Below are 27,983 nucleotides of genomic sequence, written 5' to 3'. Positions count from 1 at the left end.
GACCTCGTGATCCACCCGCCTCGGCCTCCCAAAGTGCTGGGATTACAGGGCTTTTACATCTTTTTAGAGTCAGGTTGTTCCCTATATGTTCACAGGCCTGAGTTTAGCACATAGCTGGGATAAGGAGACCAATAGCATTTTGAACCTTCAGATGAACAGATCAGATGACATTAAAATTAAGAGGCAGTGAGAGATCAGTAATGCATTGCTATAGCTTTGAGGCTGCATGGAAATTATTATACTTCTACAGTCTTTGCTCCTGAAGCACTTGCTCTACCGTATCACTGAATCACAGACATTTATCACCCCAAATACATCCACTCATTGTCAGCAGCTTCTGAGCACAGAGGGAATGGCGGTCAGTTCAGGACAACATAAACTATAAATCCTACCCCATTAATTTAGTTTCTTTTCAAGAAATATTCCTGCAATTCAAGCTGCTTGACCGAAGACCTGCTGCTTGATCGGTTGAAATAAAAGCAGCTTTATGTCTATTTGCTTAGTTTTCAAATTAGTTAGTGTTTCTTCTTCTTTTCATTGCATATGCTAACAATTTCTAGTGGATAGGCTCATGTGCAATATTATGGCACGAAAATAATCTACAGTACTATGAGGCTCTCTCTGAGTTCTCCCCAGTTCACTGTATTATCAAATATTATACATATTATTCAATATATTTTTTTACCAAATAAATGTTTTTCTTGCAAATGGGATCAAACTATTTGGCACTATATAAGATTACTCGACACTGATCAAATGACATAAAGTTTCTTTTTTACTAAAATGTCCTGCTTTTAATTTATATGCTGTGTTGATTGACACACAGTGGAAAATGTGATGACAGCAGAATGGGAAAGCAATTGCGTTCATTTACACAATATCCACATTTGTTAGTATTTAATGTTTATTATTTATTTATCCTTTTTTTTACTGACTCTGTGCCTTGAGATAAAGATTTGAGCTTGTACTTTCTTATTGGTTATCTGGACCCAACAGAAGGTTTCCTGGCAGCTGGAAGGGCAGGCATTTTAAAACCCAAATATTTAATTACTTCTCCTGGCCTGGTTGAGGAGGGATCCTGTAGTTTACAGAGACAAGCGTGCTTGCGTTTGGACTGGTGCTTCACTGTGTCTGAGAATGAATGCTGAACACTCCCTTCATGGATTGTGAAGCAGCCTGAGGACTAATCAGTTTTCTGTAACCTACTGTTTTGTAGCTTCATTATTTTCAAAGATGGTGAGTTCCCAGGTTGGACCCACGAAGAACCACCTACGAGTATGACAGGCAATCTAAACCAGGTGGTCCACATTTTTGTAAGATCTGATTGTTCATTTTGTTTTCTATTGATTGCAAATTTGCCTCTATGTTACTGCCAACTATAGATTCTGGTTCTTCTTCCTGAAGCAACATAAATCAGCACTTTCGTTTTCTACAATGTAGCTCCGGACAATTTGATATTTTCTATGATCCACATAGGCTCACATTAGACTGAGTGATATTTTGACTTGAATTGCCTGTGACATTAGGTATGTACACGTCTATATAGAATATAAAATGTAAAATCATTTCTGGTGGAACAAGATCTAGCTGATTACACTTGGGACTAGAAGTATTCTGCTTTGAAAAATATTTTAAAACATAGTATTTAATCACAGTATCTTTATGATACTGTAAATGATTTGTGTACTGGTAAAAATGTGTTTATGTATAAAGTTATGAGAAATTGGGACTATGTAAATTTTGTAATTGTAGGTATAAGGAAATCTATTGAACAAGCTTAATAAAAAATATATTTAGGGCATTAGATTCCTTATAAAATCAGAATTTATTGGTAATTTCATTGGAACGTTTGACAGAGTATATGTCACTGAGATGAGGAGAGGTATTTTGATGAAAGCCAGTGGTATATTCCTAAAAATTTCATTTTTATTAAAAAAGAAAAAGATCGTGGTAGCTAACATACTGCATGCCTGTCGGCATCTTATTCTAAAGCACTCTCCACACAAGAGTAATTTTAATAATTAGGACTGTCATTATGCTACTGCTGACAACTTCCAAATGTCTACAGGGAACTGAATGTCGGTGTGTGTGTGTGTGTGTGCGCGCGCGTGCATGCGGGTGTGTGCACGAGCACATGTGTGTGTGCACGAGCACATGTGTGTGTGGGTGTGTGCACGAGCACATGTGTGTGTGCACGAGCACATGTGTGTGTGTGGGTGTGTGCAAGAGCACATGTGTGTGTGCGCGTGGGTGTGTGCACGAGCACATGTGTGTGTGGGTGTGGGTGTGTGCACGAGCACATGTGTGTGTGTGCGCGCGGGTGTGTGCACGAGCACGTGTGTGTGTGTGTGTGTGTGCGCACGAGCACATGTGTGTGTGTTCTTGCTCGTGGGTCTGATTTTCTCCTCTATTCTTCAGCAGCATTTAGTCCGGCATAAAATCATATTTTACAACTTACACATAGCCCTAGCCATTGACAGGAGAAAAGGGAAAAGTAAAATTCTTTAAAAAATTTATTTTCATTTTTATTTATAAATTGTTTTTTCTTTCCAATTTTTATTTTTGGTTCAGAGGGTATATGTGCTGGTTTGTCATATAGATAAATTGCATGTTGTGGGTTTTTGTGTGCAGATTATTTCATCATCCAGTTAATTAGCATAGTACCTGGTAGGTCAGGGGTCCCCAGTCCCTAGGCCACCATCTGGTACTGGTCTGTGGCCTGTTAGAGACTGGGCTACCAGGCAAGAGAACCATCTATATTTAGAGTTGTTTGCACTGTGGCTTGTGTTGTCACCTGAGCTCTGCCTTTTGTCAGATAAGTAGTGGCTTTAGATTCTACTAGGAGCACAAACCCTATTGTGAACTGTGCATGTAAGGGGTCTAGTTTGCGCTGTTCCTTACAAGAATCTAATGCCTGATGATCTGTCACTGTTTCCCATCCCCCCCACAGGAAAACAAGCTCAGGGCTCCCATGATTCTACAATATGGTGAATTGTATACTTACTTCATTATATACTACAAAGTAATAATAGAAATCAAGTGCAGAATGAATGTAACGTGCTTGAATCATCCTGAAACTATTCCCCCATCCCACCCCCCACCCCACCCCCGGTCTGTGGAAAAATTGTCTTCCGCAAAGCTTTTCCCTGCCACCAAAAGGGTTGGGGACCACTGTGATAGGTACGTTTTCAGCCCCCACCCTCCTCCGACCCTTCATCATCAAGTAGGCTGTGGTGTCTATTGTTTCCTTTTTGTTTCCATGTGTATTCAATGTTTAGCTCCCACTTATAAGTGAGAATATGCAGTGTCTGATCTTCTGTTCCTGCATTAATTTATTCAGGAGTATGGCCTCCAGCCTCATTCCTGCTGCTGCAAAGGACATGGTTTCATTACATTTTATGTAGTATTTCATGGTATATATGTACCGTATTTTCCTTATCCAGTCTGCCATTGATGGGCATCTATGTTAATTCCATGTCTTTGCTATTGTGAATAATACTGTGATGAACATACATGTGCATATTTCTTTATGGCAGAATGATTCATATTTCCTTGGTAATGAGATTTCTGGGTTGAATAGTAGCTCTATTTCGAGTTCTTTGAGAAAGAGAAGTAAAATTTTAACAGTAATGTTATTTGAGATTAGGCATTTGGTTCATTTTTATTGTCACTTTCTGCTTTAAAATCTGTTTTCTTGAATATGAAGATTTAATGGCAAAGAGAATCCCAATTATAAATTTATAAATCCCAATTATAAAACAAACGTTACTGTTTGCTTTAAGTTTCAAGCCAGTCCTGTGAAAGTCTTGTTTGATATTTCCTTTAAAGAAGGATATTCTTAAATCCAGAAGACTAAAGGAGTTATGAAGAATCAGCTCAGAGGAAAAAAAAAAACCAATACATTCACATTTCCACTTCCGGCACATCAGAATCACCTGGGAAGATATTTTAAAAACTTATGCCCAGGCCCCTACCAGAGAAATTATGATTTTATTAGTCTGAGATAGGGCATTTTTTCAATATCTCTCCAGGTGATTCCAATGTGTAGCTAGGGACTGGAATAGCTGGTCTACTCTAGAACAGCATAAATGTAAAACTTATACTTGGCAGGCTTAGCACATAAATTAGAACTATCAGAGAGGTATGTCTCACTATTTCTAACTAGTAGTGGTGCTCTGTTAGTTCCAAGAAAAATATTATTGTTGCATACTAAATGGTTAGCTTAATATTATACCCATTTATCTTGCCTCTGGCTAGTACTTTCCAATAAGACTGAATGGCAAATCTGTCTTGTACTTGGTTGTCATGTGAAACGAGATCAATACACCACCTCTGCCCAGAGTTAAAGCATCGGGGATTTCTTGAGAAAGACTTTTGAAATGAGATTTATAAAATCTTACGTGTTTTCTAATTATATATAATAAGCTATATTTTCATTGTTTATTGTGGAGTAAATTAAGATTAACATTTATATAATTCTACAACATAAAAATGTTTAATCAGCAGTAGATTTGTTCATGAGGAAGACAAGATAATTTAGAATGTCAGTATAGTGGAAATTCTGGAGAAGCAAGATCAATCAATATTTAAATTATATTCAGGGCTCAGATTAAGGGCTATGTCTTTGGGAATGTATGTTATTTGGCTTCTGACATGTAAGTATATGACAGCCAGTAAAAAAATAATTAAGAAGAATGCAATATAACTTAGTAGAGGCCAATTAATCATGTTTTCTTGGTTCAATCTGAAACAATATTGGGTCAATTTACCTAGGATCTTACTCATGTAATGGGAGTTGGGGAAACTCTAAGAGTCAGATATAGCTTCAAATATTTAATAAAATTAGTATTTAAATTTCCAACTTTAAGCACTATGAGATATATTTACAGAGAACATAGGCAGGGGGAGTTTGTGCAGGATATATTTAGAACCTAGCTCATTATCATTTCCTTTCTTCCTCCTCTCATCTAAGAAGAGAGATATTTTAGCTTCTTGTTTTTACTTTCTTTCTTTTTTCTTTCTTTCTTTTTTTTTTTTTGTTTGTTGAGATGGAGTTTTTACTCTGTCACCCAGGCTGAGTGCAGTGGCACAATCTTGGCTCACTGCAACCTCTTCCTCGCAGGTTCAAGAGATTCTCCTGCCTCAGCCTCCCCAGTAGCTGGGACTACAGGCTATGCTACCATGTCTGGCTAATTTTTGTACTTTTTAGTAGAGACGGGGTTTTGCCATGTTGGTCAGCCTGGTCTTGAACTCCTGATCTCAGATGATCCACCTGCCTTGGTCTCTCGAAATGCTGGGATTATAGGCATGAGCCACTATGCCCAGCCTCATAGAATTTCAAAATTATTTTTATTTTAGATAAAGATAGCATTTCCCTCTTTCTATTAAGGAATTAAACTCCACCAACACAGCACAGCTCCCAAAAACCATCTGGATTTGCTCTTAGTGATGTAAGCTTACCCTACCATAAGGATAACTTTCAGCAGAAACTATCCTAGAAACAATTTTCTTCAAAGGGTCTACATGCTTTTGCAATAAATGTTCATATTATTTCAATGGCATTTTGAGAATAGATTTAAAAACACAGCTACATTTTGAATCTATGTGCTATTTAATTCATCAAATTAGCAAAATATTATCCATCATTTGCTACATCTGACAGTGCACGTGTTTCTGTAGATCTCTCTGCCTCATTCTGATCTATGTTCCTTTTAAAATGAAAACTTTGACAAAAAACCTTTATCAGACTTTCTTAGTAAGTAACTTTGTAATGATGTGTATCCACTTGAAAGTAAACCCTAAAACCAATAATAAAGTAATACATTTAAAATCCCATCTATCCCTTAACTCTAGGACAAAAATGTAATATATTTGATTTGGCTTTAAATATTAGAATGGTTTGATGAGTTTAAACAGCAAATTTTATAAGGATAGAGGGGATACTATCTGTCTGACTTACTGCTTACTGTCTGGTGCCTACCACAGGGCCTGGTATGCAGTGAATACTCAGTAAGTATTTGTTACATACATTAAAACATTTAAAAAGTGATTTTCTCTTGAGCTTTAAGGTACCACCAATTGAAGAACTTAGAATTTATGTAATAATCTCATCTAACATTTGTGCTCCAAAACCAATTAGGATTTATTTATCAGTTTTCTATTGTAGGATCTTAATATAGTTTACTAAAAAAGTGATCATCAATTTAAAAATTTCTCAAATAAATAGGTACTTTTCATTCTCTTAATAGAAACACAAAGTGTTTGAGTAAATTACTAGAAACCCTAGTGAGCAGAGGCTCTCTGTTTGACCTCCTTCTTCTCTTTTTATCAAATGAATCCTATCCTCTTCAAAAATATTTACTTTTTTCTTGTTATATCGTCATTTTCTAATCTTTTCTCATTTTTTAAATCTAAAAACAAATGTGATTTCACATTTCCGTGTATAGTATTAGTATATTTAGTTTTTTTTGGTAATTGACATTATTGCTTTCTCAAAAAATGAATTTTGGAGACGACACAACTTTTGAGATAACCTATTTAACTTCTCAATCTCCTGATCCCTGAGGTAGCCTGGTGAGTATCTGTGGTGTTATCCAGCATGGAATACTAGCAAGGTGTACAACTTACTGTGTCACAATGTTCAGGGTCCTCTTAGATGTCCAGGTTTCTATTTTTTCTGGCACCAGTCGAGTAATCGTAACAGAACTTCTGGTAAATTTGTGATAGATTGATGAAAATCTTCATTTATTTTTTCATTCACTGCCCCTATGTAGCAGATAATGCAATATTCACAGGAAATATAAACATAAAAACATGACTGATGTTTGTACAGGTAGAATAGAGAAAGTTATCATCTATAATATAGGAGCGGAAGAAAAGGAGACTGCTGGGTACACTTTTTTCTTCCTCCTGTTTTTCTGGTCTTTCAGAAGTTGTGATAAGGAAAGTGTCAAGATTACAAGAAATTAGCAGTCTCCTCTGTCTCATGGCACAGACTTTGGAAGCTGTGGGGCGTATCAGGGAGCTATGTCTGGGAGCAAGGAGTAGATGAAATGGGTTTCAGATGCAGGACAGCGCCTTGTAGCGTGGAAAAAGCCCATTTCATAGATGGAGAATTTGAGGCACTAAGATGTAAAAAATCCTGATCAGTTTTCATGCCTAGGGGAGTGGAGCCAGAGGTGAACAGAAGTCGGATCCTTCGGTCCTCACTCTTAACCTTGCACTCTTTGCTTCCTCTCCCCCAAAGAAAATGATGCCTCCAGGGCCACTTTAAAAAAGGAGGCGGTTTATATAGAAGGTGGATTTTGTTTTTCCAGAATGTAGAAGGGTAGCATCACAATTAATTTCCTACTGGGATATTTCAAGTGAGTTTTAACCTAAGCAGCATCTTGGTGAAGTAATTCCAGGAAAAGGGATTGCATACAATGTTTCCAGCAAAAAATGAGCAAACTTAAAAATCACATACTTGAAATCTCTAAAACTCTTTTGTCTACTTAATATAGGAGATATTTAAAAAATTAGGTTACACAAACCTGGTTCCTGTCACCATCTTGTTGGTTCTTCTCTCTGTATTTCACTTTGATGTACTTGCCCAACTCTTCCTTTAAATTATTTCTCATCTGATATTCAGGGAATCTCAACTCTTACTTGTCCCTGCTTCTAAACTCAGTTCCTGGCCTATTTTTCTGTATAAGACAAATTCCATGTTTAGTTGAATAAACATCTGTCTGCTAACCAAACTCATGATCTTTGTTAGAAGAGTTAGTGCTCTGAAAAAATATTTATTTTTCTGGTGTTAAATCGGCATAGCATTAGTTGACTTAAGTAATACATTCTATAGAAACAACCCTAGTTACCTTTTTGCATATTATTGATGAATTTGAGTCAAAATCTGCTGTAGAAGGAAGTTTGTTTGAAGCTGCAGAATAATGTGACATTGTACAAACAATATTTTATTCTTTGTGAAGTTGTCTGAGTGCAGCTCAAAAGGTACATTGTATTTGGGAGAAACAGACAGTTTGAAATAAGTACTAAAAATTTGCAACTTTATTTACTGATAAATGCTTTAAAAACTTAAAAAAAATTCAATCAATTCCTTAATACAATTACTGCAAAGTGTGTAAGGCTCTGTCATCAGCTTTTACATGAAACAATTCCTAAATCTGTAAGAAGTCACTCATCAAGTGCTGATATCTATAATTCAGCTCTTATTAGTGAAGTTCTCCTGGATCATATCCTGAAGAGTGTTTTCCAGCTTGGATTATTCTCTCTGTCACATTCAGGTACACCTATCAAACGTAGATTAGGCCTTTTCACATAATCCCATATTTCTTGGAGGCTTTGTTTATTTCTTTTCACTCTTTACTGATGATGTCAAGAAATATGAGAAACCCTTTAGACCTTTGTATTCTTCTAAATTGATCTCTAAACTCCTGCCTGAATAGGTGCAGTTTTGAAGACCTTTTTAAATAATAGGTGGCAGCTTGACATTTTCCTTGGCTGTTACTTTACATGCATGGTCAATGTTCCAATCAAGGATGGAGGGACTTCTCAGTATTTAGCACTGTACCTTCTTAATATTGTTAATTATTCCTGAAAGAAAGTTTCGATAGGATATTGCATCTACAGAATGAGAAAAGGCTGGCATTTTCGTGTTCTACAGATGAAATATCTTCTCAAACCTACACATACATATGTGTATTATATAAATAGGAGCCTTTGCTGCTGCTTATCTATTGTATAAAATGTAAATCTATATGTGCACTTATACATTTTTATTATGTATACTATACATATAACAAGATAATGCTCCTAAAGTTAAAATGGAAGTTGCTGAAGAGTCATATTCAATAAGAGGGCTGAAAAATCTATTAGTAATCCATAGGATACATTGATCAATTTGAGAATATTTATCAGCATACTGATGACAAAGAAATGGAAAATGAGAAAATGTAAAAGACCTGGAGACCAGTTATAGAGTATCCAATATTAGGCTAGTAAAAATTTTAGGAGGAGAAAATAAAGCTAGAAGAGGAGAGCAAATACAATATAAATTGTCAGATTTTTAGAAGAGTCAATCAAAAGCAAAGGAACAACTAAAGAAATCAAGTAGTAATAATAATGGTCAAAAGCAACATGGGAAAAAACAAACCTTACAAACGTACAAATGATCCTACTGTCTTCCTCACCCACATACCCTCCATCCACTGAAATGGTGACATTGCAGATCTTCAAGGAATGAGAGAAAATCTAAAAACTTCCGGAAAACAAAAACAAATGAACTTTTTAAATACAGGGATGACTTTATTTAAAGTCTGTTTACACGTCAGATTTGCAATACTAAATAGTAAAAGATAATAAAGGTAAGACTTCAAAATTTTGGGAAATTATTTTACGATGGATTCTACTAGAGCAACATGAAATTTGAGATAAATAATCAATTTAACTTCAAAATTAGTGGAAGAAACCTTGGAAAAGAAAAAAATAAATTCTAGGATAACAGAAATGGAGAAGATTATAGGAATTGATCCAACTTAGAATATTAAGTTTGGGGCTGGTCTGAACAGAGTGAATTATCTCAGCTGATTGTTCACAGTCAGTTATAGATTGGACTTATTCTACTCTTTCCTTTCTTCTCACTGCTGCACTTGATAGTCTTAAAAAAGAATATTGGAGACTATCACTCTAAGTGAGGTAACTCAGGAATGGAAAACCAAACGTTGTATGTTTTCACTTACAAGTAGGAGCTAAGCTATGAGGATGCAAAGGCATAAGAATGACAAAAGAAACTTTGGGGTTTCATGGGAAAGGGTGGGAAGTGGGTGAGGGATAAAAGACTATAAATTGGGTACTGTGTATACTGCTCAGATGATGTGTGCACCAAAATCTTGTAAATCACCACTAAGAAACTTATTCAGGTACCCAAACATCACCTGTTCACCTATAAACTATGAAATTGACATTTTTTTTTAAAAAAGACTAATTATATAATTCACCACATAAACAGAACCAAAGACAAAAACCACATGATTATCTCAATTGATGCAGAGAAGGCCTTTGACAAAATTCAACAGTGCTTTATGCTAAAAACCCTCGATAAACTAGGTATTGACAGAATGCATCTCAAAATAATAAAAGCTATTTACAAAAAACCAACAGCCAATATCATACTGAATGGGCAAAAAAATTGGAAGCATTCTCTTTGACATCTGGCACTAGACAAGGATGCCCTCTCTTACCACTCCTATTCAATATAGTACTGGAAGTTCTAGCCAGAGCAATCAGGCAAGAAAAAGAAATAAAGGGTATTCAAATAGGAAAGGAGGAAGCCAAATTGTCTCTATTTGCAGACAACTTGATTGTATATCTAGAAGACCCCATCGTCTCAGCCTAAAATCTCCTGAAACTGATAATCAACTTCAGCAAAGTCTCAGGATACAAAATCAATGTGGAAAAATCACAAGCATTCCTATACACCAATAACAGACTTGAAGAGAGACAAATCAAGAACGAACTGCCATTCACAGTTGCTGCAAAGAGAATAAAATACCTAGGAATACAACGAACTAAGAAGGTAAAGGGCCTCTTCAAGGAGAACTACAAACCACTGCTCAACAAAATAAGAGAGGACACAAACAGATGGAGAAACATTCCATGTTCATGGTTAGAAAGAATTAATATCGTGAAAATGGCCATACTCCCCAAAGTAATTTACAGACTCAGTGCTATCCCCATCAAGCTACCAATACCCTTCTTCACAGAAGTGGAAAAAACCACTTTAAACTTTATATGGAACCAAAAGAGAGCCCACATAGCCAAGTCAATTCTAAGCAAAAAGAACAAAGCGGGAGACATCACACTACCAGACTTCAAACTATACTACAAGGCTACAATAATCAAAACAGCATGGTACTGGTACCAAAACAGAAATATAGATCAATGGAACAGAAGAGAGGCCTCAGAGGCAACACAACACATCTACAACCATCTGATCCTTGACAAACCTGACAAAAACAAGCAATGGGGAAAGGATTCCCTGTTTAATAAATGGTACTGGGAAAACTGGCTAACCATGTGCAGAAAGCAGAACTGAACCCCTTCCTGACACCTTACACTAAAATTAACTCCAGATGGATTAAAGACTTAAACATAAGACCTAACACCATAAAAACCCTAGAAGAAAGTCTAGGCAAAACCATTCAGGACACAGGCGTAGGCAAGGACTTCACAACCAAAACACCAAATGCATTGGCAACAAAAGCCAAAATAGACAAATGGGGCCTAATCAAACTCCACAGTTTCTGCACAGCAAAAGAAACAGTCATTAGACTGAATCAGCAACCAACAGAATGGGAAAATGTTTTTGCAGTTTACCCATCTGACAAAGGGCTGATATCCAGATTCTGCAAAGAACTAAAACAGATTTACAACAACAACAACAACAAAAAAACGCCCATTCAAAAGTGGGTGAAGGATATGAGCAGACACTTTACAAAAGAAGACATACATGAGGCCAAAAAACATATGAAAAAATGCTCATCATCACTGGTCATTAGAGAAAAGCAAATCAAATCTACATTGAGATACCATCTCACGCCAGTTAGAATGGCGATCATTAAAAAATCTGGAGACAACAGATGCTGGAGAGGATGTGGAGAAATAGGAACACTTTTACACTGTTGATGGGAGTGTAAATTAGTTCAACCATTGTGGAAGACAGTGTGGTGATTCCTCAAGGACCTAGAAATAGAAATTCCATTTGACCCAGCAATCCCATTACTGGGTATATATCCAAAGGACTATAAATCGTTTTACTATAAGGACACATGCACATGAATGTTCATTGCAGCACAGTTTACAATAGCAAAGACCTGGAACCAACCCAACTGCCCATCAATGATAGACTGCACAGGAAAAATGTGGTATATATACCATAGAATATTATGCAGCCATCAAAAACGATGAGTTCGTGTCCTTTGTTGGGACATGAATGAACCTGGAAACCATCATTCTCAGCAAACTGACACAAGAGCAGAAAATCACACACCACATGTTCTCACTCATAGGTGGGTGATGAACAATGAGAACACATGGACACAGGGAGGGGAGCATCACACACTGGGGTCTGTCAGGGAGAAATAGGGGAGGGACAGTAAGGGGTGGGGAGTTGGGGAGAGAGGAGTTGGGGAGAGATAGTGTGGAAAGAAATGCCAGATATAGGTGATGGGGAGGAAGGCAGCAAATCACATTGCCATGTGTGTACCTATGCAGCACTCTTGCATGTTCTTCACCTGTACTCCAAAACCTAAAATGCAATAAAAAATAAATTAAATAAAATTCAGTTACATAATTATGTTTGTGGTCCTAAAATAAAGTTAGGAACCATTATATAAATTACACGGATAAGAACCTAGAAATTCTTGATGAGTTGTGGGCATAGGTCTTCTGTCAACAGCAACAAAAAAGAAAAACAATTTGAACATATGGAAAAGATAAAATTACAAAAAGTATTCCTAAAGTGAAGCAAATAAAATGTGTCACACTTCTAGAAAAATTAAGCAACTGTATATTGATTATATGAATCACGAAAAAGAAGACCTATTGATAGTCTAAATTGATGTTAAGTGGTTTTGGATTTGTAATAGATAAGGCTCAAACCATTTTCTCATGATGTAATGGTGTTTTTCCTCTAAAATGATGTTATTTTATAAGATATTTTGATTATGTTGAAACATTTCTGTTTCAGTTTATTTAAAATGTATATATTTTTCTGAAATTTTTTCGACACTTCAGATGGCTTTTCATTTGTATGAGATTCCTTACTATGTTATTTTGTAGAAAAATTAAAGTATGCTCATTTAACAACAAATAATTAAAAAGTACATACTAGTAAGACCAACCAGTTAGTATTTTCACAATTGTTTTAGTGAAAAGAAATATTTTAGGAAATATAATTACAAATAATTATCTACATTTCAGTAGTTATTTAATTCCATTTATCAATTGGTATCTGTTTTACTCAAAAATAATTATTACCAATATAATGCAAATAAGCAGAAATAAAAATTTGAAATCTATTGTCTCTCTGAAATCAATTGCATGAAGAATCTAATGTAACAACATGAAGACTACATTTAGTAATATTGTATTGTATGTTGGTAATTTGCCAGGAGAGTACATTTTAGGCACTCTTACTAACACACGAAAAAGAGGTTACTATATGGGATGATAAACCTGTTCACTTCCTTAACTGTAGTAATGACTTCAGAATGTACACATGTAGGAAGTAGGTATATCAAAACAGTTTCCAAACTTTAAGTATAAACCACAAAACAGCAATAAAAAGAATTGGATAATTTTTTTTTCAAAATGCATATAAACTCATTTAGGAAAAAAAAAAAACAGTAAAAGTAAAAAGAAATAAAGTATCTTGAAAACTTACCAATATTTTTAAAAGTGGCATTATAATATTTAATCCTGTGAATGAACTCGGATTTAGTGATGCCCTGGTCATTACATATTTAGGCTGCTTCCCAAACTTTAATACTGCTAAGGTAAGTGTTCTTGTTCACAGCTCATATATGTTTATTCTCATATTTTTGATTAATGCTAATACCTGGAAGCAGAATAAGTCTACGCACAAAAATTTTCAGGCTGTATCTATTGGCTAGACAGTATTTAAAAATTTTATACGAATCATACTATCAAGACTCAGCCTCTGTAGATCTTCGTAAAAATTGAATATTATTTTGAAAAGTTCAATTTGTTAAAATAGTAAAAGATTTCTGTTTTCTTTTTAAAATTTAGTGGTCACTTTTTAATCTTATTATTTATTGATCCCTAATGAACAAGAATTTTTAAAATAGCAATCTTTTAATTGCTAGTCATGCCTTTGTTACATTTTTTCTATTACTTAGCTCTATAGTTTTCTTTTAGATTTGTACATGTACATATAGCAAAGATTATATTTTGGTGACATTTAATTTCACTTTCTAAGTTTTTAAAAATATAATTTGCAGTATTTTTTAACCTGAGATAGTCTTGATTTTTAAATAACCATTTTTCATTACTTCTTACTTAGCTTGTACCCATAAATTTTTTCTGTCTCAGTTTCTAGTTAATATTGGCATGTTTAATTTTTATATTTTTATAATTTTACTCCATATGAAAGTCAAATTTAAATAGGGCAGTTTCATTTTAGTGTTTTATTCTTGGTTGCAAGCAGGTAAAATGCATTGATTTGAGCAGGAAGGACATTTATTGATTTCTGAAAAAACAGCAGAACTGAAGTTGGAAAAGAATCAGGAATAAAGGAGCGTTGGCCATAGCTAGCATCACAGTGAAAATATCACATAACTCCTCCTTTGGGGACGTTGTGCTTTCTGTTGCTAAAAGCAGAGCAGACACATCCTGTACCACTCACTGCTAGGCTTGGATGCTGAGCCTGATTACTTAAAGCTGTCACGTCTGCCCACAGAAATTGTTGCTTCTGCTGCTGCTGTCTCCACTGGAAGGGGTACCCTCGATTTCCTATGGATTAGTTTAATACAAAAGCCCAGTTTGTGATTGGGACTGGTCATTCACTCATGTCTAAAACTTATACATAATGCTATTTTAAAAAATGTGCTTTTATTTTTGAGCCCAGACTTTTTGTTATTTCAAGCCAAAAGTACCTCAACAGGAACAAAATTTAGATAAAAAAATGAGATGTTCCAAATAATAGAACTAAAATGTAGACTTGGGGTCATGGAGGGGTGGTAAGGGCATGGGTGGTAAGGATCCTTCGTTTGCATTGTGCAGGTTGACGGTCACCAGAAAGTGACAAGAAGTATTCGAGGACACTGTTTTCTGTTGCGTTTGGCTGTAGAAACTACCTGTCTACCAATACTGGAGCAGAAAAAAAAAATAGGGTATTATGCTGTATTAGTATTTTACGGTCCCTTAGTAGGTCTGGTGAAGAGATTGAGTGAGGTGGCCCATCTAAATGCAGAAAGAATAATATTTATCTTCCTGAGAGATGATCTTTCTACCTATTGTCTACATCTGAGCTATCTTCGTGTCCACTAGTCTGCCAAAATGGAGAAAGCTGAATTCCGAGCTAAAATTAGGGCAGGCAAAGGCAGAGAAATAGAAGTCTTAGCTGGAAAACAAAAACACAACTAAAAACAAGCAACCCTAAATTCCAAGGTCCCTACCAAGCATCTTCTCCTAATTATTCTCTTACCAGAAAAAAATCCAAACCAAACCAAAACAAATCAGGGTTGCTGTGAAAACCAGTTGTAATGCAAAGCAGGTTGCACTTAACAGTTTCCCCACCCAAAGCTACTTTTACGGTTATTTCAAGGCAGAGTTAGGACAGTCAGAAAAAAGAGCCACTCACAGGAGTATCTGTAGGTTGGGCATGGACATTTAAAGATTTGAAGCTATGACAATTAGTTTGATCATCAATACTAGCTCTTGGAATTACGGGAAGACCAAAAGATTGATAAAGTACTGATGGATTGCTGTTTTGTCAAAAATTGATCCTGAGGCTGAGTGATGATAATCTCAGAAGTTCACTATCTAAAGCAAATTTTATCAGCGTTTATCACCAAGCTTCACTCTTTCCTGCCCCCACAAAGCCTTTTATATCTCCTTAGTTCCATGTCAAATGTGGCCTAGGAGGACAAATCCAAGGTCTTTCAAGGGTGTTGGACAAGAGAGTTCACATGAGAAAGGAAAATTCCAAGCAGGTTCTGTTGTTTGCCTACAAATACCATTCCATCTCATTTCCTATTTTCTAAATGTAAATTGTCAACTATTCCCCATATTGTTGAAGTATCCATTCATTTCCCATGTTCCCAGATGCCTCTGGAGATAACTTTGTCCTCAACTCCCTGGGTTGGAAGTTGAATATGTACTTCTGTTGTTGTCCTCTCAGCAATCTTCAAAGAAATTCATTTAGGAATGGGCAAGCAAACTGATTATGGCCAGGAAAATGTGAGAAGTTGACAGGTGGGCTTCTGAGACTAATTTAATTATTCTTAAGAAAGAGGCACAAGAAGAAAATGGTCTTTTGACCATCTCTGAATGTTTTTATGTGTGTCCATATGATACTCTAAGAATTTCTATAGTTATCTATCTACTAAATGGAGGATAAAGCCAAGATGAAGAGGAAGGCAGAGCCAATACAGAAGTTTGTGAAGAACGGGATTCAGAGGTTACCTTCAGTAAAACCCACCATCCCCCTGGATTGAAAGCTATATGAAATGTTTCCTCTTTTCTATTACTTGTAGCCTTTCAAAATATCCTAACTGTGCTGGGCACAGTGGCTTGTGCCTGTAATCCCAGCACTTTCAGAGGCTGAGGTGAATGAATTGCCTGAGGTCATGAGTTTGAGACCAGTCTGGTATCAAACCAAAATTCAAAAGCTTTCATACTTAGAATTCAAAAAAATTAGGTGGGCACGGTGGCAAGCACCTGTAATCCCAGCTACTAGGGAGGCTGAGGCAAGGGAATTGCTTGAACTAGGCAGGTGGAGGTGGCAGTGAGCTGAGATCGCACCACTGTACTCCAGCTTGGGCAACAGAGCGAGACTCTTGTCTCAAAAAAAAAAATGTAACTGAACATTCTCATGGTACATATAGTACAAAATGAACACAGTTCAAAGTTAAACAAAATCATTGTTACATGGTGAGGATTTGTAGTAATTTAATATAAGTATTCTCTTAGCCAAATAGCTAAATAAGATGATCTGGTTCTTATAAATTATAGATCTAAATCAGCAGAATATTTTTAAACTTATAATTAATTGAAGACATTTTGAGATAAATTGTAATGCACATTATACATGCATTATTTACATAATGCACATTATATATGCATTATATGCATTTCAAGAAAAAGGTAGAGAAAGACAAAAAAAGGAAAACAAATTGCAGAGAAGAGAAGGAAAGGGAATGCAAGAGAAAGAAGAAAAGACATATTTACTGTATGATGTTCTTTACCTGAATTACTTTATCCAAATTAGCAAGGTGAAATACATTATGTTTTCAACATCATAAATACCTCAAATAAAGTGCATTACCAAGTATCAAATATTTTGTGAATTTTAAGTGGTAACACATTTGAAAGAATGAAAGGTTAATCAATTTTTCTGCACTGTTATGCTGATTTAAATGAAATTTAAAAATCAAAGTCATTCAGGGAGATTTCAAAATGGAGCAGGCTGATTGACATACTACCAAGATAATTTCAGGATTCAGAAAAGCTGATATGTGTTGAAAGGAGGTATAAATTATTTTCTTTTGTAAGAAGTGCCTTTTGATCCTTTTGGCACTTCTGGCAACATTTCTTCGTCAAACTGATGGTTGAGTTAAATCATGCTAATAAGATGTCTTTTTCATTAAATATAATCTTTTCATGAAATTCAAACAAAATCTAAATTTAATTAAAATACAGAAGTGTACAAACTTTTAAAGGAAAGAAATACTACATAAGTTCATAATTAAAACAGCACTGGACTCTTTGACGCCAGTGAACTGTATCTGCAGCAAATGTTATCTGATTGTTCAGGAAGAAGGAAAATCTTCGCATAGCCTGATAGCATGTAAGAGTTCGGTGGACATGGAGTTTGCTGGTTGGTTACCTATTGCATTGCAACCGCAAGAACACAAACAAGCTCAATGATATTCATACTGTTGGTAAACTGAAAATCTTAACTTCCTAAAATAACCAGTATTTAAATTTGGGAGCAAACCTGTTTATAATTGTATGTATGTATGTTCACTGAATTTTTAATAGGAAAATGTGAGAAACATTGTCATTTAGTCAACGTTCTTAGTGTTCATGACTAGGAAAAATTTATTCTAGGTTAAAATAAAGTCCAATATACTTGAAATTCTAATAGGTCTTTTCTGAATTCTGCTTAAATCAATAGATGTACTATTAATTACAGGAAAAAAAAAGTTGCCTTTTCATTATTAGGCCACAACTGCTGTCTCAGAATTTTAAAATCAATGCCAGTGTAGTTTTTCACACTTATTTAAATTTTCAGTTTTACATTGGTGTCTAACATATTCCTAACGATGCTGGCATCTACAGCCAGCCGTCTGTCTACCTCTTCCACAGTCTCAACCTACTTTAAAGGTACCTAAGAATTTATCTTATTTGAGAGCCAATAACAGGTTTTTAGACCAAATTCAAATCCCATTAACGGTCCTGCTCAATTTGTGACAGATGTTTCAGAATTGATGGAATATTGCCCTCAATTAAATGAAAGTGACTAAATTTTAAGTTTGACAGAAGTTGAGCAGTGAGTAGAATACAGTGCTATATCTTTACTATGATTATAGATCAAGAAGGGACTCTTCAATTATATTGTTATAAAACTATTCTTAAACACTTTCAATGTGATCTCATGTTGTATGCATGCTATATATTTATACACAATTACATACTCGCAACTTTTTTTTCAAGTCACAATAATTTTCTAGAGTGAGAAATACTAATTAAAAATATCTTGGCATAAAAGCAAATGAAATTTAATTACTGTCATTAAAAACTGATTATTCATGTAGCTCAGCCCAGTGTTAAAAACAGGTGTTTTATTCAGGAGTCCGGGTTGTATAGTCTATTCTGTAGTGTCTGTCACCATTGATCTCTGCATTTCCATTCCTACTTCCACCATCATTATTCATTTATTATTACCAGTTTCAATAACATTTAATATTTACAGAGTTAAATATGTTAATTTTTACTTGTACTCATAACAGTACTGAATTCTCTATTATCCTAGGTTACAAAGGAGAAATCTGGAAAGCAACAAAGGGTGAGAAAACGGTTCAAAACATTCAACAAAGGGCAGAGACGGTCTCTCTCTCTCTTTCTTTCTTTCTTTCTTTCCTTCTTTTTTTTTTTTTTTTTTGAGACGGAGTTTCGCTCTTGTTACCCAGGCTGGAGTGCAATGGCGCGATCTCGGCTCACCACAACCTCCGCCTCCTGGGTTCAGGCAATTCTGCTGCCTCAACCTCCTGAGTAGCTGGGAATACAGGCACGCACCACCATGCCCAGCTAATTTTTTGTATTTTTAGTAGAGAGGGGGTTTCACCATGTTGACCAGGATGGTCTCGATCTCTTGACCTCGTGATCCACCCACCTCAACCTCCCAAAGTGCAGAGATGGTGTTTCAACCTCAAATCTTACACACTGTTTTCTGCACTAGATCTCCACATTGTCCTAAAACTCATGTCTCACAACTCCCAAAGCCATCAAACTGTCTTCAACCTGCCTCACCTACTTCACATTCCCTAAGCATGCTCAGGCTTGTTTCTCTAGCCTGATTGCCTCTCTAGCATTGTGGCTTCTGAAAGCATGCCTGTCCTTAGAGGCCTCTTCCAGATGTGAAATATTTTCCGTCAAATCTTTTCTAATCTCTATCCTCCCTCTTTCAAATTTCCTCAATTTCCACAACTTAAATGCCTCACTTTTCTTTCTTTCCAGCCACTGCCTTGTTACCAGTATTACTGCAAATCTTTCATCTGAACCACGTGATGTCTTGGTAACAAGTTGAATAGAGATGCCTCAAAATTGTGCCTCACGTGTTTCTGTGGTGCTTTCTTTCCTACAGAACTTATGTTAATCTTCGTTGTCAATAAATTTATGGTATAACAAAATAACAAAAAACATAAGGTGTATAAGATGTCTTCCTTTGTAATCATTTCTACATTTTTTTATAGATTGGTTTGGTTTCAGTTTAGTTACTTTTAAAGCTCATGGAAGAGTTATCTCTACCAGTAATTGCATAGGAATTAAGATTCAGTTACTTTAAAATTTTGTTTTGAGGGGAAGAGGAGAAAAAGTGCTAAAATGGAAGCTGATTCAGTTTACACTTGAGTAGTCACATGAACTAGGGCAAGATGATGCTTTATTTTCCAAGTGGAGACGGTTTTGAGAGAGAACAGGCTCACTATAATTAAGCCAGGACTGTCCTTGGAGAACTGCATTCCATGGACTAGCTGTGTAATCTTAGGCGAGATGACTCCTCTTTTGGGGACTCAGTTTCCCCATCCACAGATGGCAAGTGTTAAATAAATATTTGAGGTTTCTTCTGGCTCTAAACTTTTGTAAGATATCTTAGATATTTTGTGATAGAAAATATACAACGGGATTGAAAATTTGTAAAATTTTCTTATACATATTTTACCACGTATTTTGCATTTTTAATTTGGGGATCGAATGAATGCAGAGAATGTTAGTGGCAAAGAACTTTTCTAGACAATGATACAATTTAGAGCTATGTTTTGGAGTTAAGACAGAGATCTTTTTAGATTAATTTAAAAGGAGTTGAGTAACAACACAAATTGAGTAATTAGTAACATACAAGAGCTTATTATAGATTACTGCAGATATCGAATATAATCTTTAGGCTTCAAAGAGGAGTTGTGTGGGAAGGGCTTTGTAAGTGTCTAGAAATCTGGCAGATAAAAAATGGGAACTGCTCCAAAAATATATATATAGAAAAGTGGATATGAGAAAAGGATATGTGACTCTTTGGGAAAAGGTAAGTTGTCTTAAATGTTTTAAAACTTTTTGGAAAAGAAAAAAGTACTTTTTGGATTATCAGCTCTAAGAGAACTAGAAATAATATTTTCTTAAATGTGTTTCGTCCAAATTAAACATTGGTATTGTTTCTGTTTTCATGTAGAAATTAAAGGGTTTTTTTTGTCCTGTAAAGTATCTTTTGAGGTGTGTGGTCTGTTTACGTCCTTGTATACTCTAGTGTCTAAAAGTTGCCTGGGTTTCTGAAGTCATCTAGAGATCATCTTGGCATCTTTCTGTAGCATTTTAATACATTCATCCAGTTACATCATCCCAAATGCCAGGAAATAGTCTGACCAGATGCAGATAAAAATATGACACTCTGCTTTAATGCCATTATTAGAATTTCAAAACAGCGGAAATGATCCTTAATTGTAGATTCAATTGTTATTTGCAGGTGCAAAAGGAAACTTTGGCTGCCTCATTTAATAATCTGTTCAAAAAGTTCAGAGGTGAATTAAAGGGATAGTACAATTTAATAAGTGACTAATTTAACTAGGTGTTGCCTGGAGAAGCTGATGAGTCCTTTAGGGAAGGAACACTACTCTATATTAGCAAACATAACTCCTGTTAACATCAGAAAGGTGGAAGCCTGTTTTTCTTTTGTAAGGTGTATTTGCTTGTTTTTCAACTGTTGCCAAGAAAATGATTAAAGTTTGCTGTTATTCAGGGTCTGGGTTTGGAAGACAAGTGTGTCTGAAACTTATCTGCTCTACATTTCTACTGAAATAATATAGCTTCTCCAGAGAAGAAAGTTTTATTACTGTGGAAAGAAAAATAAAGTAACATAGGGATTAAATGGAATATATTTCTAGGTTTCCTACATTAACTGATTTTGAGGTTGTGCCTTACTTCAGCTGTTGTACCAGGAAAAAAAAGGCAATAAAAAAGTTATACAGTACATTTCCTTGATTGATTATATGCTGTGTTAAATACTTAAATGTAGAGTTGTTTTATCAGAGTCTTCAGTTTTAATAGCCTGATATTTTATTGAACATTTTTATGCATTTTGAAAAAATATGTTATAAATTAGAAGGTGTTCTTTTAGACAGAGAATACATTTTTTTTCCTCTGCAGTTTGGTAGGATTGTGTTAGACTTAACAGTGAAATTATCATGTCATATCTAGATATAATAGTTTTGATTTAGGTGTAAAGTCTTCCATTCTTATTCATTCTGAACTGATAGGTTATAAATGCATCTTATATTTTTATCCAAATTCATTCTTTAAGAAACAAATGACAATGAAATATGCTTGTCTATGTTTTACAGACATTTTCTCCAACTAGAGTTTAGTGTCTTGTTACCATTTTTATAAAATATGGTAGAGATCTACATAAAAAAGGACCATCTTAAAAACAGAAGCAAAGTTTAGGGAAACTTTAAAAAAAGTAATTTGGGAGATTTTTAACAAAATGTTATAGTTTTGAGAAAATTTAAAAACGGAATAGCTTTACATTGAGGGAAACAGCAGATTTAGAAGGCCAAAGTCAATTTATCTCATGTACGTTTGTCATGCTCGATTAGAATATGTGTGTGTGTGCATAATTTCAATATATAAGACACACATGTATACAAACACACACTAATTAGGTAGCATTAATTTCTATTTGGCCTCTGAAGTTTTCTTTTAATTTTATTTATTTATTTATTTATTTTTAATTATTTTTTTTTAGAGATAGGGTCTCACTAGGTTGTTCAGGCTGGTCTCAAACTTCTGGCCTCAAGTGATGCTCCTGCCTCAGTTTCCCAAATAGCTGGGATCACAAGCACAAACCACTGCACCTAGCTTGAACTTTTTATCAAACACTCAAATATATCTCGATACTTTTTCTCCTCACAATTACATAACTAAGGATAGATTCTGATAGACAAGAAGATCTAAACAAAAATCGACTGAGAAGAGTTGTGAGAGAGGTATCCACATAATTAGAGTTTATACTATGTGGGGCAGTGGTAGCTGTTTTAGAATAATAAGAATAATAATTTACCGATCATATATGCATTACTGAACATTACACCAGATGTTTTATTTACATTTTTTTTTAAATTTTTTGTTGGATTTTAGGTTTTGGGGTACATGAGCAGAGCATGCAAGACAGTTGCGTAGGTACACACATGGCAGTGTGCCTTGCTTTCCTTTTCCCCTTCACCCACATTTGGCATTTCTCCCCAGGCTATCCCTCCCCACCTCCCCCTCCCACTGGCCCTCCCCTTTTCTCCCCTATAGACCCCACTGTTTAGTACTCCCCTTTCTGTGTCCATGTGTTCTCATTTTTCATCACCTGCCTATGAATGAGAATATGCGGTGTTTCAATTTCTGTTCTTGTGTCAGTTTGCTGAGGATGACGTTCTCCAGATTCATCCATGTCCCTACAAACGACACAAACTCATCATTTCTGATTGCTGCATAATATTCCATGGTGTATATGTGCCACATTTTTCCAATCCAGTCTATTTATTTACATTTTTACAATTATTCCTCAGAGCAAACATGAAGTATATACAATTGTTGTGCTTATTTTACAGATAAGGAAACTGAGCCTTACAGAAGTTAAATTATCTTCCCAATATCACAGAGCTAGGAAACAACAGAGGTGAGCTTGTAATTTTGGTCTACTTAATTTAAATTAAAAAAATCCTAATATGGCCATTCTCATATCCCTGCTGAGTAGCGCCTTTCCTGATCATCATGGGTTCTTATAAAATTTTGTTATGCTCCTTAATATAAAGGAGACTGGCTATAACAAAAAATTATTTATTATAATTAATTTAAAATGGAGATATTTTCATTTTCATTTTTCACAATATAAACTTTGTATTGCAGTTTATAAAGACTGATATTTTAATATTCAGTATTTAAATAGTGTTAAAATAAAAATACATGTTTACTTTTAAAGAATAATGCTAAAATATAAATTCCCTACATTAGGGCTCCAGTCTGAAAAAGTGAAAATTACACAGATGTATGCTTTTTCAGATTTAATGATGTTAATGCTTTCCTCCCTCTTCTGCAGATTCAATACTTCATCTAGTTATATGAGTTAAAAATATTCTAGCCAGTACAAAGGAATTTGTAGAAATATTGTTTATATTAACTGTCTCATGTTTGGCACTGCTGCTCATTATAAACATCTGGATTTTACCTCAAATACTCAAAATTGTTGACACAGCAATTTTTGATAGTATTAGAAGTGAGAAAACAAAAACAATGAGCTTGATATAAAAAAGAAGAAAAGTTTAGGAGTAGGGGCTAGGAAAAAAGAGTGCAAATTGAGAAAAGAGGTGCGGAGATCGAGGCCAAAGAGACAAGGTCAGGCAGATGAAAAGTCTCGGAAGGTATGTAGAGGATGACTGAAAACAGATGCCCGCGGCAGCCGGGAAACAGCCAAGGAGAAGAGATGGTGATTCTGAAGGCTGTTCGTCCCTTAAATACAGAGAAACAGAAATTAAATGGTCTTTTGTGTCCAGAGGGAAAGACCAAAAAGGACCCTTCTTACTCAGCTTTGAAGAGGGAAACCATGAACGCACTCAGTGTGTGTACACGGCAGGGCCAGCCCACTGCTCTTCACAACAATGTCATTAATGTCACTATCTGTGAAAAGGATCCTTGCAGAGTAGCAGAGGAATTAATGCAGATACCAAGGACTGACTAAATGCCAAATTGTTATTATTATTGTTTTTTCATATTATTTCATTTGCTCTTCCCCAGTTTTGTATGAGTAAAAGCATTTAGAAATTAGAATAATGAAAACATACATAGTAAAAGTATAATGGAATCATCCTGATTGAAGATATTTGCAATACAAAGATCTAAATAAATTTAAATTTTTAATTTATACTTTTAATATAATTTTTAGGAACAATACATGGCAAAATTCTTGTCACAGATAATATTTTTAAAAGAAAATATTGCATGACTCTTTAATAGATTTTAAAAATTTGTATATTTTAAAACAAAAATACTGAATAGCTAGAAAAGATAACCAAAAGTGAATTAACCTATGTTCATAATTAGTTTGCTTTTTCTTGGGATCATTTAAAGAAATATTCTATAAAGAGCAACACTGGAGCTTAAACAAAACATTTTTGAATTATAAAATAAAGGGTACAAAAATTATATTCATCTTTTAAATTGAAGACTTTTTAAAAGATTAATCTAGCAAAAACTTAGATGAAGATGTTAACAGCAGTTTATGTCAAAAAGTTTCGAAGCTTATTTTCTAATAAGTACAACGTTATGTAATGATTATATTCAGCAAACTGCAGAAAACTGGAATATTTCCTGTCATTATTTCAATATTTTGGTATGTTGTCATAACAAGAAAACTAATGTCCTTCATTTAGAAGTTTAATATTGCTAGCTATTTGCCAAATGTGATATTTTAAGATTTTATTTCATTCTTATCTTAAAATAATTAGCATTTGGCCTTTATCAAATACACTATGATCCAGAAATGCTATGTATATGCGTTAACTACTTTAATGCATTTGGAACAAAATCTGCATTACTGAAATCTAATCATTTTCATTTCAGACAGCCAGGGGTGTTCTGTTAAGTGGAAAACATGAATCAAACAATATGAAGGCAATGTGTAATTTACTAAATTATCCATTGGAGGCTATGTTCTTGGTTTTGTATAAGCAAAATATCTTGAATTGAACATGCAGTGTAATAAACAGATCCCTTAATATGTCATGGTTTTCTATAAGGTTCTTCCCTTTGTTTGCACAGCTGCTTTCTAGAGACCTGTGTATCCCATTTCACTTAAATTATTGTCACTGCTGTTTTAAACCTAGTGACCATTTCCAGGAAGAAAGTTACTTTGTGTAAATGTTTGATCTTATGATAACTTGATACACTATTTCATTATCAGTGATAGTTTCAATTTTCATATAGTTAAGATGTTTAGATTGTTCAATATACTGTTAAATTGTGACTTCATTAATAAGTAAGAAATGTTATTTATGCAAATTTTAGCTAAGAGATAATATGATCTACAATATTCTAAAATGTAGTTTCTGCATTTTGAGAGACTGAGGCACAAGGATCACTTCAGGTTAGGCGTTCAAGACCAGCCTGGCCAACATGATGAAATCCTGGCTCTAATAAAAATACAAAAAACAAAGAAAAAATTACCTGGGTGTGGTGACATGCACCTGTAGTTTCAGAAATTGAGGCAGGAGAATAGCTTGAGCTCGAGAGGTGCAGTGAGCTGACATCACACCACTGCACTCCAGCCTGGGCAACAGAATGAAACCCTGTATCTAAAAATATAAATTAAAATAAAATGTAGTTTCTTTCAACTACTTTGTTAGAACTATTATGTCAAAGGGCAAATTGATTTGATGGTTTTGAAAAGAGGTCTCAGTTTTTTCTTCTTTTACAGACAGAATCTCACTCTGTCACCCAGGCTGGAGTGCATTAGAGGGATGATAGCTCACTGTAACTTCGAATTCCTGGGGTCAAGTGATCCTCCTGACCCAGCCTTCCGAGTAACTGGGATTATAAGTGCACGATGCCATGCCTGGCTAAATGGTTTTGCTGTTTTGCAGGGATGGGGTCTTGCCTAGGCTGGTCTCGAGCTCCCACGAACTCCCAGTCTCAAACGGTCATCCTGCCTTGGCTTCCCAAAGTGCTGAGATTACAGGATGTACCACCGTGCCTGGCAAGATAATCTCAAATATTAACCTGAAAGACTAGATTGGTCTTCAAAATAAAATTAGTAGATAGACACACCAATAATGGTATAAACTGAATACCAACTTACACGATTGATTTTTAAGAATTTACATTTCTAATAAAACACACCGAGGTAAATAAACTTTGCATTAGCAACAAGAAACTGATTAGCAAAACACTGGGCTACTTGGTTTCTACCTAGGGTGTTCACAGTCTAGCTTTTCATGTACATTTTAATGGTCTGCCTTATTCTGTCACTCTTTTTTCTCCTTCCTTTCCTTCTCTTTCTTTCTTTCTTTCTTTCTTTCTTTCTTTCTTTCTTTCTTTCTTTCTTTCTTTCTTCTTTCTTTCCTTCTTTCTTTCTTCTCTCCTCCCTGCCTTCCTTCCTCCCTTCCTTCCTTACCTTTCTTTTTCTTTCTTTCTGTCTTTGTCTCCTTCCTCCCCTTCCTCCTTTCCTTCTTCCCTCCCTCTCTTCCTTCCTCTTTTCTCTCCTTCCTTTCTTTTCCTTCTCTCTTTCCTTGCTTCCTTTTTCTTTCTTTTTTCTTTCTTTCTTTCTGTCTTTCTTTCTTTTTTCTTTCCTACATCCTTCCTTCTTCCCACTTCCTTCCTTCTTACCTCTTTTCCCTTCCTTCCTTCCTTCCTTCCTTCCTTCCTTCCTTCCTTCCTTCCTTCCTTCCTTCCTTCCCTCCTGCCCTCCCTCCCTCCCTCCCTCCCTCCCTCCCTCCCTCTCTCCATTACAACACTGGAACCTTCTTTGGTATTTGTGATTCTGACCTGGGTCCTACACGTTGACAATTATTTGATTCCTATGCAAAGAGGAACAAAGAGCCTTACTGACAGAAAGTCTTGCAACAGGTTGTCCATGTCTATGTCTATGCCTATGCCTATGCCTATGCCTATGCCTATGCCTATGCCTATGTCTATGTCTATGTCTATGTCTATGTCTATGTCTATGCCTATGCCTATGCCTATGTCTATGTCTATGTCTGTCTATGTCTATGTCTATGTCTATGTCTATGTCTATGTCTATGTCTATGTCTACGTCTCTGTCTATGTCTGTCTATGCCTATGCCTATGCCTATGCCTATGTCTATGTCTATGTCTATGTCTATGTCTATGTCTATGTCTATGTCTATGTCTATGTCTGTCTATGTCTATGCCTATGCCTATGTCTATGTCTATGTCTATGTCTATGTCTATGTCTATGTCTATGTCTATGTCTGTCTATGCCTATGCCTATGCCTATGCCTATTTCTATGTCTATGCCTATGCCTATGCCTATGCCTATGCCTATGTCTGTCTATGTCTATGTCTATGTCTATGTCTATGTCTATGTCTATGTCTATGTCTATGTCTGTCTATGCCTATGCCTATGCCTATGCCTATGCCTATGTCTATGTCTATGTCTATGTCTGTCTATGTCTATGTCTATGTCTATGTCTATGTCTATGTCTATGTCTGTCTATGCCTATGCCTATGCCTATGCCTATGCCTATGTCTATGTCTATGTCTATGTCTGTCTATGTCTATGCCTATGCCTATGCCTATGCCTATGCCTATGTCTATGTCTATGTCTATGTCTATGTCTATGTCTATGTCTATGTCTGTCTATGCCTATGCCTATGCCTATGCCTATGCCTATGTCTATGTCTATGTCTATGTCTATGTCTATGTCTATGTCTGTCTATGTCTATGTCTATGCCTATGCCTAGGCCTATGTCTAT

General features: G+C 35.4%; 1 protein-coding gene across 4 annotated transcripts in view; it reads left to right on the top strand.

The window, feature by feature from the left end:
* The window catches only part of CSNK2A2IP (casein kinase 2 subunit alpha' interacting protein), a 129,505-nt gene that overhangs the window by 78,691 nt on the left and 22,831 nt on the right, over nt 1-27,983 (top strand). For 2 of the 4 annotated variants that reach the window (XM_078358625.1, XM_078358626.1), the window contains exon 2: nt 23,106-23,173. The exons of 1 other annotated variant lie outside the window; for it this stretch is intronic. Coding sequence is in view for 1 of the 3 variants with exons in the window: in XM_078358627.1 (XP_078214753.1) it covers nt 18,776-18,808; nt 19,480-19,521 (75 nt within the window). In the remaining 2 variants the exon portion in view is untranslated. Of the gene's footprint in view, nt 1-18,775; nt 18,809-19,479; nt 19,636-23,105; nt 23,174-27,983 lie in introns of those variants that run through there. One more of the 4 variants, XM_078358627.1, reaches the window with a different exon arrangement.

This window comes from Callithrix jacchus, chromosome 21 (genome assembly GCF_049354715.1).
Source record: "Callithrix jacchus isolate 240 chromosome 21, calJac240_pri, whole genome shotgun sequence".
NCBI classification, from domain to species: Eukaryota; Metazoa; Chordata; class Mammalia; order Primates; family Cebidae; genus Callithrix; species Callithrix jacchus.
The sequence above is the reverse complement of the archived record's forward strand: the minus strand, read 5'-3'. Positions and strand labels throughout refer to the sequence as shown.